The sequence below is a fragment of the Erpetoichthys calabaricus genome, chromosome 3 (assembly GCF_900747795.2).
Source record: "Erpetoichthys calabaricus chromosome 3, fErpCal1.3, whole genome shotgun sequence".
NCBI lineage: Eukaryota > Metazoa > Chordata > Cladistia > Polypteriformes > Polypteridae > Erpetoichthys > Erpetoichthys calabaricus.
In genome coordinates, this window is record NC_041396.2 from 86,976,974 (window position 1) to 86,993,161 (window position 16,188).

The 16,188-nt window shown below is 37.2% G+C and overlaps 1 protein-coding gene across 1 annotated transcript in view; it reads left to right on the plus strand.

The window, feature by feature from the left end:
* cept1b (choline/ethanolamine phosphotransferase 1b) overlaps positions 1-16,188 on the plus strand; it is a 105,122-nt gene that overhangs the window by 36,737 nt on the left and 52,197 nt on the right. Inside the window, exons 3-4 of the mRNA XM_028797049.2 lie at positions 3,826-3,973; positions 13,596-13,737. Of these exons, the coding sequence (XP_028652882.1) occupies positions 3,826-3,973; positions 13,596-13,737 (290 nt within the window). The remainder of the gene's footprint in view (positions 1-3,825; positions 3,974-13,595; positions 13,738-16,188) is intronic.

Consider the following 16,188-nt stretch of genomic DNA (forward strand, 5'->3'; position numbering starts at 1 on the left):
AGATCCGGACTCCACAGCATATGTGAATCACATTACAGTAATACAATACTATAAGTACTCACAGAAAACACAAACAGAAGAGGCTTCGGCGTCCCGCCCCACAGTCAAACCAGAGAAAGTATGGAGTCCCCAAACGTCCACAAAACACAGCATAGTCAAACCCGAGATAGTACGGAGGGCGCATGCGCCTATACACCGCAAGCGAAGGAGCCACGGCTCAGAAACGAAAGAGCTCAACTAACGGAAATAAGCAATTTTAACAGTACGTGCGATTATTCATATTGCTAACAGTAAACAACGTATAACTAATGGAGTCACGGTCACGGCTCCAAAACGAGAGACACCATTAACCCGGCCGGATTACCACAACACAGTCTTAACCGACTGTATGTGGCCTTCTCAAGAGAGTACAAAACCCTACACGTCCACACTACACAGCATAGTCAAACACGAGAGTACGGAAGGCGCATGCGCCTATGCAACGCAAGCGAAGGAACCACGGCTCAGAAACGAAAGAGTTCAACTAACGGAAATAGGTAATTTTAACCGTGAGTGCAATTATCCATATCACTAACAGTAAACAACGTATACCTAATCAACAAATCCCAAGGACAGACCATGGACAGAGTCGGCCTTTACCTCTCTGAGCCTGTATTTAGACATTGACAACTTTATGTAGCCTTCTCAAGAGTTCGGCATGCATGTGACGTTAACGTCAAGATTATAATAACTCCATACCAAGGAAAATTCATTCAAGGACAACATGCCGTCTTTACTACAAATGTGGTGTATGAAGATATCCTTTGTACGTCATCTGCACCTTTACACTCCAATATATCTCATACATAGATCTGCGCAAACTCAAAGACATTCTGTACTTACATAACATAACAATTAAACTGCTATTGTCATTTACATCTATTACATAGACCTACAGATGTCGTAACGGTGAACATGATACATATGTAACAATTACCAGGACGTAGACAATAATCTCTTTCAAATCTATTTCGGGTTACCCAAGACCAGGGGTTGGCGAGCGAAGCGAGCAGGGGGAGGAGACCCCTAGTTATCTTTCTCATCCATTGCACAATCAACTTGCAGGGCATATGCACTAACTACATTCATCATCACACCTTCAATTTCCAGCTTCATAATCATAACTCTGTCTGACACTCTTTTCACCTCCAAAACACTGTTGACATACTGCTCCTTCAGAATAACCCTACTCCATTTCTCTTCCCATCCACACCATGATAGGACAATTTGAATCCACTTCCGAACCACCTGGCCTTACTCCCCTTCCATTTAGTCTCTTGCACACACAATATATCAACCTTCCTTTTCTCCATCACATCAGCTAACTCTCTCCCCTTACCAGTCATACTGCCAACATTCAAAGTTCCTACCCTCAGTTCCACTCTCTTTACCTTCCTTCTCTCCTCCTTCCTCCCGACACGTCTCCCCACTTTTCTTCTCCTTCTTCGGCCAACTGTAGCCCAATTTCCGCCAGCACCCTGATGGCTAACAGAACTGGTGGTGGCCGTTATTAACCTGGGCCTAAACCGATCTGATATGGAAATCTGTATTTTTGTCCACATAGTGATCTGGCAAATTTTACTCTGGGTGCCCTTCCTGACGTAACCCTCCCCATTTATCCATTCTTGGGACCTGCATGAAGAAACACACTGGTTTGTGCATTCCCTGTGACTAGGTTTATTAACCAGCTAACGAAGCATATACAGTATAATTTTTGCAATAGCAAATATTATGAACCTAACCAATTTGTTCAGTAGCAAACCAGACTTTAAAAGAATGTTGCAGAAATAACCTTTAAAAAGTTGATTGAAATGTAAATGTCCAGAATTATAAAATCTGCTAATTAAAAGGTACATATGATATTTGAATTTTTATATTTATTATGGGTTTTAAGAAGCTGTTTCCAGCAGTTGGACAGAAAATGTGAAAAGAATACATTTAGAATGTGCATATGCTAAGATAAATCTGGTAGTTCATAATTTATCATTCTTTATAAACCCTATGCTAAATACCCATATTGTTGCACTGATCCCCATTTCTGCTTCACATTAAAAGCATTGCATTATGTTTGAATATTTTTGAGTGTGAATACTGTTTGATTTTTTTTTTTGGATGTACTTTATTAATCCCTGAGGGGAAATTGTCTTTTCGTATGAGCTTTGGAGGTCAGAATGCAGGGTCAGACATTGTACACCCCTGGAGCAATTTTCAGGTTAAGGCCCTTGCTTAAGGGCCCAGTGGAGTAGGATCCCTTCTTGCAGTAACGGGATTTGAACCTGCACCCTTACACATGCCAGTGCAAATCCTTAACCTCAGAGCCACCATTCTGCCCCAATTATTCACTTAAATGATAGTTAGGTGACTACTTCATGGATATACAAGTATTTTAAAGCAGCTGTTACTGTTTCTGTGTTTTGTGCTGTATCACAGAAAAAGACACAATATTGTTCACTGTGGTAAATAAAGGCACTTTAATAAAACTCAATTTAATGGGATTTCTGCTTACCCTTATGGTATCACAAGGTATCAAATATCGTAAAATTTCTGTGGCATAATTTTGGCATAATGACACCCCTACTTCACAGTATTACATGAATGCAACCCACACTGAACTAAACTAAAAACAAAATCTGTAACATAATATGAAAATATTTGAAAGATAACAAAAATATGAAATAAGCAAACAACACTCTGGAACCAGGCAAGGAACCCTGCCAAAATATAACAGACCAATAATGGTAACAATTTTGATGTGTACAGAATTTTTTTTATGTTCAGGCAGCATAAAATATTGAAAAAAGTGTGAGTAAAAGAAAGTGCATATGAGCCTGATTCAAGTTAAACGTTTTCTGTGTTATTTCATTTATCACAAGACAACAAATTAAGTAACATTTTCTTATATTCCTGTAGTACACATTAACTTGGCTAACATTTTACTTTACTCTCAGAAAAGGTTTATTATAGAACAATTAACCATTTACTTATTAAGAATGAAAATGATTTGTTTTCATTGTTTCCCTGATTGATTGATTTTTCTTTTAAAGATGCTGTTGCCTCTGACATTTAGGAAATCTTAGTAACTGTTAAATGAAGAGTCCTTCTACCCACTCCAAAAATATGCACATTTTATCATTACTTTTAAAAACATATTGCATGATAGCCATCTGATGATGGATATGGTTTTTGAATTTGAAGTTAATTTATTCAGATGTGTTTTTGTTTCTAATTCTTTTGTTTGTACTGGAAAAAATCAAGTTATATTTATGACTGTGCTGTTTGTACATGTGCAGTCATTTCTGTTTACTTTAGGCCACAAAGATGTAAGTATGTTAAATATACATATTAAACATACCTGCTCCCATCTCATCTGTTGCTTGTTTGAGAACTAGAAAAATTAGCAATATGATTATTACAGCAAGAGCTCACTTGTGAGTGAAGGAAGAACTAATGAAGAGAAAAGGATTGTCTTAACACTACTGCTGAAAGTGAATTACTTAAAATAATTTTGTATGTGTTGGATGTATTTTTTTAAACATGGAATTGGATGACCATCAGCACTGAGCTATATACGCACACCCTGGTTATGCATTTTTTCCTTAGATTGTTTCATTTGAATAATTGTTTTGTCACTGTAAATTATGGAAGGTATCTTATTGTCTGCATGGAAAGATTTCCCTTTCAGAATTAAAAAGCTAAAATAAAATCTTTACTCAATTTCAGTGTCTAATTTATATGTTTACCAATTTTAAGTCAGTCGGGCAGCTGATTATTTTGTATCTCTTTCAGGCTCCTTTATGGGCATACCTGGCATGTGCTCTGGGACTGTTTATTTACCAGTCTTTAGATGCTATAGATGGGAAACAGGCAAGGCGAACAAACAGTAGTTCCCCACTGGGTGAGCTCTTTGACCACGGCTGTGATTCCCTGTCCACAGGTAGGGGGCTTTCATTTCATAAGCGGATAGTTTGGTCATGTTTCTGTTTCTATATTACAGAAGGAAATCCATAAAAAAAGCATATGGATTACAGTTTTTTTTTCTTTTTGAAACTTGAGATGGGCACATAAATACACTGTCCTTCACTTTAGGAAAGCAAGTTTAGCTTAATAGGTTTCTAAATTAATTTATGCTAGAGCAGTTTAGCAACTCACATGGAAAGTGAAACAGTATGTTTGTCTTAAAAACCATAGACACCCTTGGAATTCTAACAACATTTTAAACACACATGTTCCAGTTCATGGTTTCAAGGAGTAAGGGCCTGTCTTGACATCCTACATAAAATTAGTAACTTAATGTAGTAATTCCAATAAAAGATTTGTTTACATCTGATTTACAAAAAAACAAAAGCCATCTTCTTCGCTTTTAGGTGCACTAAACGCCAAATAAATGTATTAGGAGGTCATAAGTCACAGTGTGAATGAACATTTGCTGTATATCTGAGTTTACTGTTTAATAGTCTTGAGCTATCTTTAAACGCAATAAGTGCAAAACTGGGCATCATTCAGTTCACCTTGCTGTTTGTCTCACCTTTATCCACATGGTTGAGTCACCTTAATGTTGATTAGATAATACATATATTAATATTGACTTATTTTTTCTGAGCTTTACACTGAAATGTGATACACCAATTTTTAAATATCCTTTTTGAAAGGTTTATTTTTCTGGTTGTGCATATATAAAAGTAGTCTGAGTTTGGATTTTAATGCATTTATTGATTTTTATTGAAATGCCTACTTTATAGAACATTTAAACACTCTCATTGTCTAGGCAACATGCAGGTGCAGTTTAAAAACGTGAATAAAATTAAGACATACTCAAAAAATAATTTTGAAAACAAGTTGACAGGCATCATACTTTAAGTAATGCGCTAGTTGTACCATATCTGGAGTACCACCGACTTTATTTTGATCAGTTAGTTAAACATCAGAAATAGTTTTACTTGTAACTGTGTCCAGAGAAGCCACAAGTGAATACTTATACTAAAAGGAATATCCTACTTTGACATTTTAAGGGAAATTATATAATTTGTTGGACCTTATCCATATGCACGTAGATGATCCAAAAAGTAATGAGACAATCTAGACAAATTGATGAAATGAATTTTCCCCTTTCATTTGAAAAAATGTGACTTAATCTAGTTAGGCTTCAAGTTGGGCAATTTTCCCTGTTATTCTAGGCTAAGAAATACATGCCACAATTTTTTATCCAGGTGAAACAAACATGTTTGCAAAATGTATGGTTTCATGTTAAGTGGTTCTTGCTGAGAAAATAGATAAAAGGTAATTACTAATCTATAAGCTGCCTCCACATCTTGTAATATGTCTCCATTCATCTTCACCTCCCACTTATCCAGTGCAAGATCACAGGAAAATTGGAGCCTATTCCAGCAAGCCTAGCACACAAGGCAGGAACAATCCCTAAAAGAGGGTGCCAGTCCGCCACAGGGTGAACACATACACACACATAACAATTTAACAACATCAGTTTACCTACCCTACATGTGTTTAGATTGTAGGAGGAAACTGGCACAAATGGAAGACATGTGTATATGTATGTGTATATATATGTGTGTATATATGTGTGTGTGTGTGTATATATATATATATATATATATATATATAATGTGTGTGTGTGTGTGTCACACACACATATATAGTACTGTGCAAAAGTTTTAGGCAGGTGTGAAAAAATGCTGTAAACAAAGAATGCTTTCAGAAATATAAATAATGATTGTTTATTGTTATCAATTTACAAAATGCAAAGTGAGCGAACAAAAGAAAAATCTAAATCAAATCAAGATTTGGTATTACTACCTTTTGCCTTCAAACCAGCATCAATTCTTATAGGTACACTTGCACAAAGTCAGGGATTTTGTAGGATTATAGTCAAGTGTATGATCAACCAATTATACCAAACAGGTGCTAGTAATCATCAATGTCACACGTAAGTTGAAACACAGTCATTAACTGAAACAGAAACAGCTGTGTAGGAGGCTTAAAACTGGGTGAGGAGCAGCCAAACTCTGCTACCAAGGTGAGGTTGTGGAAGACAGTTTCATGTCATGGCAAGATTGAGCACAGCAACAAGACACAAGGTAGTTATACTGCATCAGCAAGGTCTCACCCAGACATAGATTTCAAGATGTGCTCTTCAAGCTCTTTTGAAGAAGCACAAAGAAATGGGCAACGTTGAGGATCGTAGACGCAGTGGTCGGCCAAGGAAACTTAGTGCAGCAGATGAAAGACACATCAAGCTTATTACCCATCGAAATCGGAAGATGTCCAGCAGTGCCATCAGCTCAAAACTGGCAGAAACCAGTGGGACCCAGGTACACCCATCTACTGTCCGGAGAAGTCTGGCCAGAAGTGGTCTTCATGGAAGAGTTGCAGCCAAAAAGCCATACCTCCGACGTGGAAACAAGGCCAACCGACTTCAAGTATGCACGAAAACATAGGAACTGGGGTGCAGAAAAATGGCAGCAGGTGCTCTGGACTGATGAGTCAAAATTTGAAATATTTGGCTGTAGCAGAAGGCAGTTTGTTCGTCGAAGGGCTGGAGAGCGGTACAATAATGAGTGTCTGCAGGCAACAGTGAAGCATGGTGGAGGTTCCTTGAACGTTTGGGGCTGCATTTCTGCAAATGGAGTTGGAGATTTGGTTAGGATTAATGGTGTTCTCAATGCTGAGAAATACAGGCAGATACTTATCCATCATGCAATACCATCAGGGAGCCCTGATCTCAACATCATCGAGTGTGTCTGGGATTACATGAAGAGACAGAAGGATGTGAGGAAGCCTACATCCACAGATGATCTGTGGTTAGTTCTCCAAGATGTTTGGCGCAACCTACCAGCCGAGTTCCTTCAAAAAACTGTGTGCAAGTGTACCTAGAAGAATTGATGCTGTTTTGAAGGCAAAGGGTGGTCACACCAAATATTGATTTGATTTAGATTTCTCTTTTGTTCATTCACTGCATTTTGTTGATTGATGAAAACAAATGATTAACACTTCCATTTTTGAAAGCATTCTTTGATTACAGCATTTTTTCACACCTGCCTAAAACTTTTGCACAGTACTGTGTGTATATGTATATATGTGTATATATAAAATATATACATACAGTCATGGCCGAAATTATCGGCACCCCTGGAATTTTCCCAGAAAATGCACCATTTCTCCCAGAAAATTGTTGCAATTACAAATGTTTTGGTATACACATGTTCATTTCCTTTATGTGCATTGGAACAACACAAAAAAACAGAAAAAAAGCCAAATCTGACATCATGTCACACAGAGCTCCAAAAATGGGCCGGACAAAATTATTGGCACCTATTGTGGGTAAATCGTTTTATTTCAAGCATATGATGCTTGTTTGAACTCACCTCTGGAAAGAAACAGGTGCTGGAAATATAACAGTCACACCTGAAGCCAGTTAAAATGGAGAAAAGTTGACTCGAACTTTCTGTTGTGTGTCTGAGTGTGCCGCACTAAGCATGGAGAACAGAAAGAAGAGCAGAGAATTGTCTGAGGACTTGAGAACAAAAATTGTGGAAAAATATCAACAATCTCAAGGCTACAAGTCCATCTCCAGAGATCTTCATGTTCCTTTTTCCACTGTGCACAACATAATCAAGAATTCACAACACATGGCACTGTAGCTAATCTCCCTGGACGTGGACGGAAGAGAAAAATTGATAAAAGACTGCAACAAAGGATAGTCCGATAAACAGCCCCAATCAACTTCAAAACATATTCAAGCTGTTCTACAGACTCAGGGTGCAACAGTGTCAGCTCGAACTATCTGTCGACATCTGAACAAAATGAAACACTATGGCAGGAGAGCCAGGAGGACCCCACTGCTGACACAGAAACATAAAAAGGCCAGATTGGAGTCTGCTCAAATGTACTCGAAGAAGCCAAAATCCTTCTGGGCAAACGTCTTGTGGACAGATGAGACCAAGGTAGAGCTTTTTGGTAAAGCTCATCATTCTACTGTTTACAGAAAACGGAATGAGGCCTACAAAGAAAAGAACACAGTACTGTACCTACAGTCAAACATGGAGGTTCTAAGATGTTTTGGGGATATTTGCTGCCTCTGGCACTGGATGCCTTGACTGTGTGCAAGGCATCATGAAATCTGAAGACTACCAAAAGATATTGGGGCGCAATGTAGGGCCCAGTGTCAGAAAGTTGGGTCTGTGTCAGAGGTCATGGGTGTTCCAGCAGGACAATGACCCTAAACATACCTCTAAAAGCACCCAGAAATGGTTGAAGACAAACCGCTGGAGAGTTCTGAAGTGGCCAGCAATGAGTCCGGATCTAAATCCGATCGAACACTTATGGAGAGATCTTAAAATTGCTGTTGGGAGAAGATGCCCTTTAAATCTGAGAGACCTTGAGCAATTTGCAAAAGAAGAGTGGTTGGAAATTCCAGCTGAGAGGTGTAACAAGCTTGTTGATGTTTATAGGAAGTGCTGGATTTCAGTTATTTTTTCCAAAGGGTGTGCAACCAAATATTAAGTTGAGGGTGCCAATAATTTTGTCCAGCCCAGTTTTTGAGTTTTGCGTGAAATGATGTCAGATTTGGCTTTTTTTCTGTTTTTTTTTTGTGCTGTTCCAATGCACATAAAGGAAATAAACATGTTTATACCAAAACATTTGTAATTGCAACAATTTTCTGGGCGAAATGGTGCATTTTCTGGGAAAATTCCAGGTGTGCCGATAATTTCGGCCATGACTGTGTATATAATATAATATACACCTCTACATCCTCTCCCTGAATAGTGACTGGACTTTAGAGGATCTTTAGTGCAGCTGAAGTCAAAAAACAATTCCTTGGTTCTGCTGATGTTTAGTTGCAGACAGTTCTTTCTGCACCAAGAAACAGTTCTCCTCTTGACTATTAAACTCTGTCTGATCCCTCTTATCAATACACCCCAAAATTGCAGTCATTTGAGAATTTTTGCAAGTGATATGACAGTGTTATATTTATAGTCTGAGGTGTGCAGAGTAAAGAGAAAAGGAAACAGGACTGTTTCTTCTGGTGCCCCACTGTTGCTCAAATCCGTATCAGAAACACAGTCCTTAAGTCTCACAAACTGTGGTTTGTCCTACAGTAGTCCATTATCAGGAGCACCATAGCCTTATCCACCTTCGTATCTCTGAGCTTAATCCTCAAAATGGATGGCTGGATAGTATTGGAGGCATTTGGAGAAATAAAAAAAAAAAAAACATAATTCTCACTGTGTTGCCAGCTTTGTCCAGATTAAAATAAGCCTTGTAGAGCAGATAGATAATTGCATCATCCACTTCAATTTTTGTATGATAGGCAAACTGCAGTAGGTCCTGGTGTTCTTCCTCAGGAGGACACCTATAGTCCAGGACCAGCCTCTCGAAGGTCTTTATGATGTGAGACATAAGTGCCACTGTTTTTAGGTGAAGAGGCACTTTCCTTCTTTGGAACAAGAACAATGCAGGATGTTTTCCATATCAGCAGCACTTTCTGGAGCCTTAGGGACAGACTGAATGCGTGAAAGAGGATACCACAAAGTTGGTCAGCACAGGCCTTAAGAATCCAAGTCAGTTTCCTGAATTTATTATCGCTGCACATAAATACTCTTCAGCTTTTTTTTAGCCTTCAATTTTAAAATGTTTAGTTGAGTTTTAGTCCTATTCAGATGGGATTAGTTTTGCAACAGGAGGTGGGGTAAAATAATTACTACTGGAGGACCTCTGTAGTTTTAGTTCTGTCCGAATCGGTCATGTTAGTAACTTCTCATGGACTGTGTGTTCACATCTCTGTTAAAATTATGGAGACCTGTACCTTGAATAAAAAGTCTGTGAAAATAAAATAATTAAATTAAAAAAAAAAAAAAAAAAAAAAAAAAAAGATTTAAACTACTCTGGTGTGAATTGACATGTCAGTAAATCAGTGATTTATAGTGATTCGAATATGACTAAAATTAGAGGTCCTCTGGTAATAATTACTTTACCCAGCGGCTGAAGTGAGGATCAAAGCTTCTTTTGTACTCCCTTTTGTCTCTGCTGAATAACTGGGGGTGGCTGGTGGGGTGTTGTATCCACTCAAAGGCCCAAAGGTGCACTAATATACACAATTTATATAGAAAAGTGGGTGAATATTGGGCCGTCTCTCTTGGAATTGTGCACAGAAATATTGGTCTTATAAATAGGAGCTGTTAATGTCGTCTGATCTGATCATATGGTTACATTAACTATGGGAAAAGCTGGTGCTGGTGTGTCATTGCCTCTACCACCACTTGGTGTAAAAATGTATCCCATCCAAACGGATCTTAAAAATTTCAGAGGTCCTGCAGTAATCCCATTGCACAGTCCAAATTATTATAAAAGGAAATTTAAACAAAGGTGCCACAAGCACTGTGTCCTTGATTCCTGCTGCATAGTTTTACAACTCTGTTGAATGGCAGATTGCCATATTTCACAAAATGTTAAAAATGGAAAAATAAATCATTTCTCAAGGAGCAAATTTGGCATAATTATAAAATAGTGATTTTAAAAAATGATATTGACTATTCTTGCAGCAAGTAAGAGTGTTACCAAACAAATGTGTGGGAAATTCATGCAATAAATATTAGAATTTTCCTGAATTACTAACTTTGTGCAGGATGCACACAATCCTATGGCAATCTTCAAGACCGGTTAATAAATATTTTGTTTGTTTTTATTTGTAATGTTAAAGAGTCAGGAAGCAGGACAAACCAGTTCTGTAACCTCAGAGTTTCATTAATAAGGACAGTGCCATCTGGGCCTGTTTTATGATTTCTTTCCTTCATTCTTTCCTTGTTTGCGATTCTGTCAGCTGTATCAATACTGAATGTTACAACCACACTGTAAAGTAGCTGAACTGGGAAGGGGGTTGTGCCTGAGCTATTACACCAGTGAATGGCTGCAGGAAGTTTCCATGTGTGTGTGTGTGTCAGGAGCTGCAGAGGAGCAACAAAGATACTTTCAAAGGCATGCTTTTTCTGTCATTTTTCCATCCTGAAGAAAACTGACCACCAATAAGATGACCAGAAAGAATAGAGTGTAGCTACTGGAAATTACACATATAGCTTTATCATGTGGTATAGTTTGGTTTGTAACCAAGACTCAAATTGTACTCCCCTTCTTTATAATTTGGGCATATCCTCAATGATACATAATTAAATGTAAAACTTCTGCCTTTTCTTTTACTATTGCTAATTGCCCAATGTTGTTGATGTAAAAGGGAAGGGGGAAGGAAGTGCTGATCTACAGTACCTGACAGTATGGTAAGAGTATGGAATTTAAGACATTTTATTAAAAGTCTACATTAAAAATAGTTTAAAAGGGGACAAGACAAACCAATAGCAGTTCTGGCTCTGTAGTGATCCTTTTGATACCTGCTATTTAAAAATGTTTAAGATTCTTCCTGATGTCTGGCAATGGCATGTTTATTTTCTTTGATGCTGTATTGTAGTCTTAGCTCTACAAAGTGTTTTTTTTTTTTTGTTTTTTTTTTGTTAGTGCTATATTAGGTTGCCATTGATTGATAAGTATTTTTTGCTTGCTGTAATGATTTATCTTTTTGTGTGTATTTCACCTCCACTACCAATACTACTACTGCCTCGTCAAACTCTAGGATGTCATGTTTGGGAAATAGAACTGTGTGTGATTCTTCATCCTTCCAATGCAAATACCTAGAAATTTCTTTGTACAGATTAAACCCTGCTGAGAAATATAAATGTACACTTAAAGTTAGTTAGATAGAATTTTATTTGTCCCCAGGGTGAAATGTTCACTGTTTTCAGAAGCTCTTTAAATAAATATATAAATAGACAGAAAAATAAATATGCACACAGATTATGGTCTGAACACACACCAGAATGATTAAAAGCAAGAAGTCACAATCGCAATGAAACCTTATGCAGTTATACTACTGTTGATATAAAGGAGCCCCAGTAGCGTTTCTTCACACACCTCTAACTGAATGATTCATTGGCTGAAAGTCCTCATTGTTCGTGTATGAGAGAGAGGATGTGCAGCATTGTTCATAATGGCACTCAGTTTTGTTTTAATTCTGTCATATGCTACTAATTCCAGGGGACCCAGAGTGTGTCCCAACTGAGCTTGCCCTGATAATCAGCTTGTTGATTCAGTGGACCTCTCTTGAAGTGATGTTACCATCCCAGCACACCACAGTATAGAAAATTGCAGTGGCAATGACAAAACTGTAGAACACGAAAGTTGTTCCCATTGATGCCATGGTAGATTCTCACTTACCACATCCCTGACCAAAGTGAAGCAAAATAAGGACAGTAAAGTTCATCTATGAATGAGACACCATCCAGTTTGAGAAGACATGCATAATCTGTCATTAATAGAATGCAAAATTTGAAGATGGATATGAGGAAAATGTAGAAAATTTTAATGTGCTGCCTGTTTGGTGGTGGTGCTTCTTTTTAGAGCACCTTCTTCGTATCAAATTGTTAAATCGTAATAGTTGAGTCACTTATATTTCACTTGCAGAAAATTAATTTAAAATTTTCTTCATCTTATTGTTCTAGTAACTTCTAGATTAGCAAATGTGAATTGTAAAATGATTTTAACACCAATATTTTAATACTGAAAATAACAAGTATGATGTAATGTTCTGAAATCAGGGTACTTTCCTGCTTGGTTCTCGTTTAATTTTTATTTTAATATTCAGAAATATTAAAAATGCAAGTTGTAACAGTCAATCCCTTTCCATCAACCCCAATTGTGCTTGTTAGCATGTCTCCAAACTCAACTTTTTTTGGGAGACTTAGAATGTCTTTAACTGGGACCCTGGGACACACACTTCAAATGAAAAGTATGCCCCTCCTTTCAAATATCTTAATTTGACTTTGAGAGGGAATATTATGAGCAAAATGTAACACTTAATTTGTATTGCCATTCGGGGCTAACTTTTTTTAATCCAAGATGCATACTATCACTTCTCCTCAGGAAATCATCCAACCTTCATGCATTTCATGGAATATCATTTATACTGGTTTATTTTCATCACTATGTTAAAGTCACATCCCTTTTTATATTTTTTAGCAAGAAGACATTGTCACTTTGTCTAGCTTAGAGTGTAACAGTGCACCCTAATGCTTACACAAAGAACAAAGTTTCATTAAGAAGGTATAACCTTGTTGTAGATTATATTGTTTAAGGTTGTATGTTTATGAGATGAACTGATGATTTGTGTCAAGGTTGCTTATACATATTGCATATGAATTTTCAAACATTGTCTGCCATTTCGAATAAGTATTAAGCATGTAGGATTCTTCTTAGGAAAACATTAAATTCCAATGAGCTATTAATATTTTAACCTCTTGTTTATGTGTATATAAGTGTGCATAACTTAATTACTTTTTGGATTATTTGGTGGGTGTTCAGTGCTTTAAATGAAGAGAATGTGTGAATTTTTTTCACTTTTTGCCCTTAATGGAGACTTTGGTTCCTCTCTTATAATAATGGTGATTTGTTTTTACAAAATGCAGCATGCTAACATATTAATTTACTCTCTTTATCAGTGTTTGTGGTTTTAGGAACATGTATTGCTGTGCAACTGGGAACTAACCCTGACTGGATGTTCTTCTGTTGTTTTGCTGGGATGTTTATGTTTTATTGTGCGCACTGGCAGACATACGTCTCAGGAACACTACGCTTTGGCATGTAAGTAAATATCAAACCTGAGTGCAGTTTATAGATGGTATCTATATGTTTGTAGATGGTATCTCATTAAAACAGCATAGGATGCACTCTGCCCCCAAAAGCATATTAATATTAAGAATTTACCTACAGATTTTTGATGTTATAGTTCCATGAAATCAACAATAAAAATAAAACAAAAATAACCTTTTGCATTTTTCTAAATATTTTGATGTATGTACAATTGGCCATATCTTCTTCCATGCACAAGTATTAATAGCTTGCACATTAAATTTAAGTTGTGTGTGTATGCCCAATAAAATTATGATTTGAAATGGCTGCATCAAAGTGTAGATGTCAGAAGCTAGATGTTGATGCAACTTTTCTCATTACAGCAATTTGGTATGAAAGAATGGGGGCGAAAGTTACTCAATTTCAAATTAATTATAGTGTTTACTTAGTGCAGTGAATTCCTTATTTGCATGTCTCCCAAAGATTAGTAAAAGTAATATAGTACCAGCAATAGTCAAGAAAAGAGACAATGAGTATGATAACACACAATGCAACCTACATAAACAAGAATATTCATTTATCAATATGAGTAACTATTGAGTAATCTTATTGATTGTTGATGAAATATGCTGGCACAAATGCTGATGATTCCATGTTGTTTGCTCAGATAGAGTTGGGTGATAAGTGACTGTGTAGGATGGCAGAGGTTTTTAACCCTTTCTGATCTAAGCCCCAAAAATCAACCTCTCTGTAATTTTTTTATTTTTGACTGTAAAGTACTGATATTTGGCTATATCATATCAAATTATCAGTTAAGATTCAGGTTTTCAGTTATAATTATTACTATATAATATGGAAGGCTGATGGAACAGTCCTTATGGATGATACTGCAGTTGACTTTGCCACGATGCTGTGATGTTCGCAGAGTTATTGGAAGCTCTCTCGAGACTGAACGATGAATCTGAGTATCTGGGCTTGTGAGTGTCCTGGATAAAAACAAAGATCCAGGCCTTTAATGACCTCTTGGGCACAGCCTTCAGCAGTATGTCTGTTTGCGGAAAGAGTGTCAATCTCGTCGAGAGGTTTACTTACCTCTGCAACGACATTCATGTCTCTGGTAACTCTTCCTATGAAGTCAGTAGACTGATTGGGAAAGCATGGTGGGTCATGAGGTTGCTGGAAAGGGATGTGTTGTGCTCCTGATATCTTTTCAAAATGACAAAAGTCCAAGTGTATAGAGTTGGTGCTACTTGTTTTGCTATATAGTTGTGAGACATGGACGCTATCCAGTCGCCTGAAATGAAGATTGGACTCCTTTGGTACTGTATCTCTTAGGAGAATAGTTGGGTAACACTGGTTTGACTTTGTGTTGAATGAACGGTTGCTCAAGGAGTCCTGAATGAGGCACATTACCTGCATTGTGAGGAAGCATCAGATACGGTACTACGGCCATGTGGCTGTATACCCCATGGGTGATTTGGCTCACAGGATCCTCACTGTTGAGGATCCGAGTGGCTGGACCAGCCAAGGGGAAGCCCACGTAACACCTGGCTGCCGCAGATGGTCATTTCCAGAGGTTGAGACTGGACCGCGTGCCTGCCTGGGGAGTTGCCAACCAGAATTCAGAGCTGTTTCGTCGTGTGGTGGGTGCCGCAACGAGCTGTACCAGTGTAGGTTCCCTGACCTGACCTGTGTAGTATAAAATTGTGTAAACTGCATATAAAAAAACAAACACAAGCAGCAATTTTTTTTTGTATTTTTATTTAAAAAAACGTGAACTCCCAAAACTAATAAAAAAAAAAATCAAATGGCAAAAAATGAAAAATGGCAACATTTTTTCGAACTCATAAAATTTACTATTAGTCTGTACCATCTAAGTGTATGAACACTTTATAGGCCCCTTTTTTTTTTTTGTTTTTTTTTTTTTTTGTTTCTCCCAGTGGCATATCTTTGTATGACTGTAAAACGAAGACAGGCCATACTGATATTACTATAAATACTATACGAAAAATAATGTGCAAAGAGACAATAAAGTCAATTATTAAAAAACTCATTTTCATTGTAAAATAATGCAGACAAATAGAATGAATGAAAAAAGAAAATCAAAATCCCTTTGAAATGAAAAAGGTTTCAGCGAGTGTGTGTTTTATGTATTTGCCAGTACATGCCCAGTTCTGAAGCACTCTCTCTTACTGTTAGGTTATGTAAAGCTCTTTATTGATTTTTAATCCAACATATGAATGTCCATCATTCTACATCACAGCAGGCTCCTTTGCCCAAGGATATAAGAATTATGACTCGCCAGGCAAAACATGATACCAAACCCTGCTTTCATGATTATCACAGACAGAGCACAGTAGTACATATTCTCTATATGCAGCTAAATAGATGAAGATAAATCTAATTATATACTAATATCTTACAAATCATTTGTGTCTTAGTTTGCAACTGTTTACAAGGAAG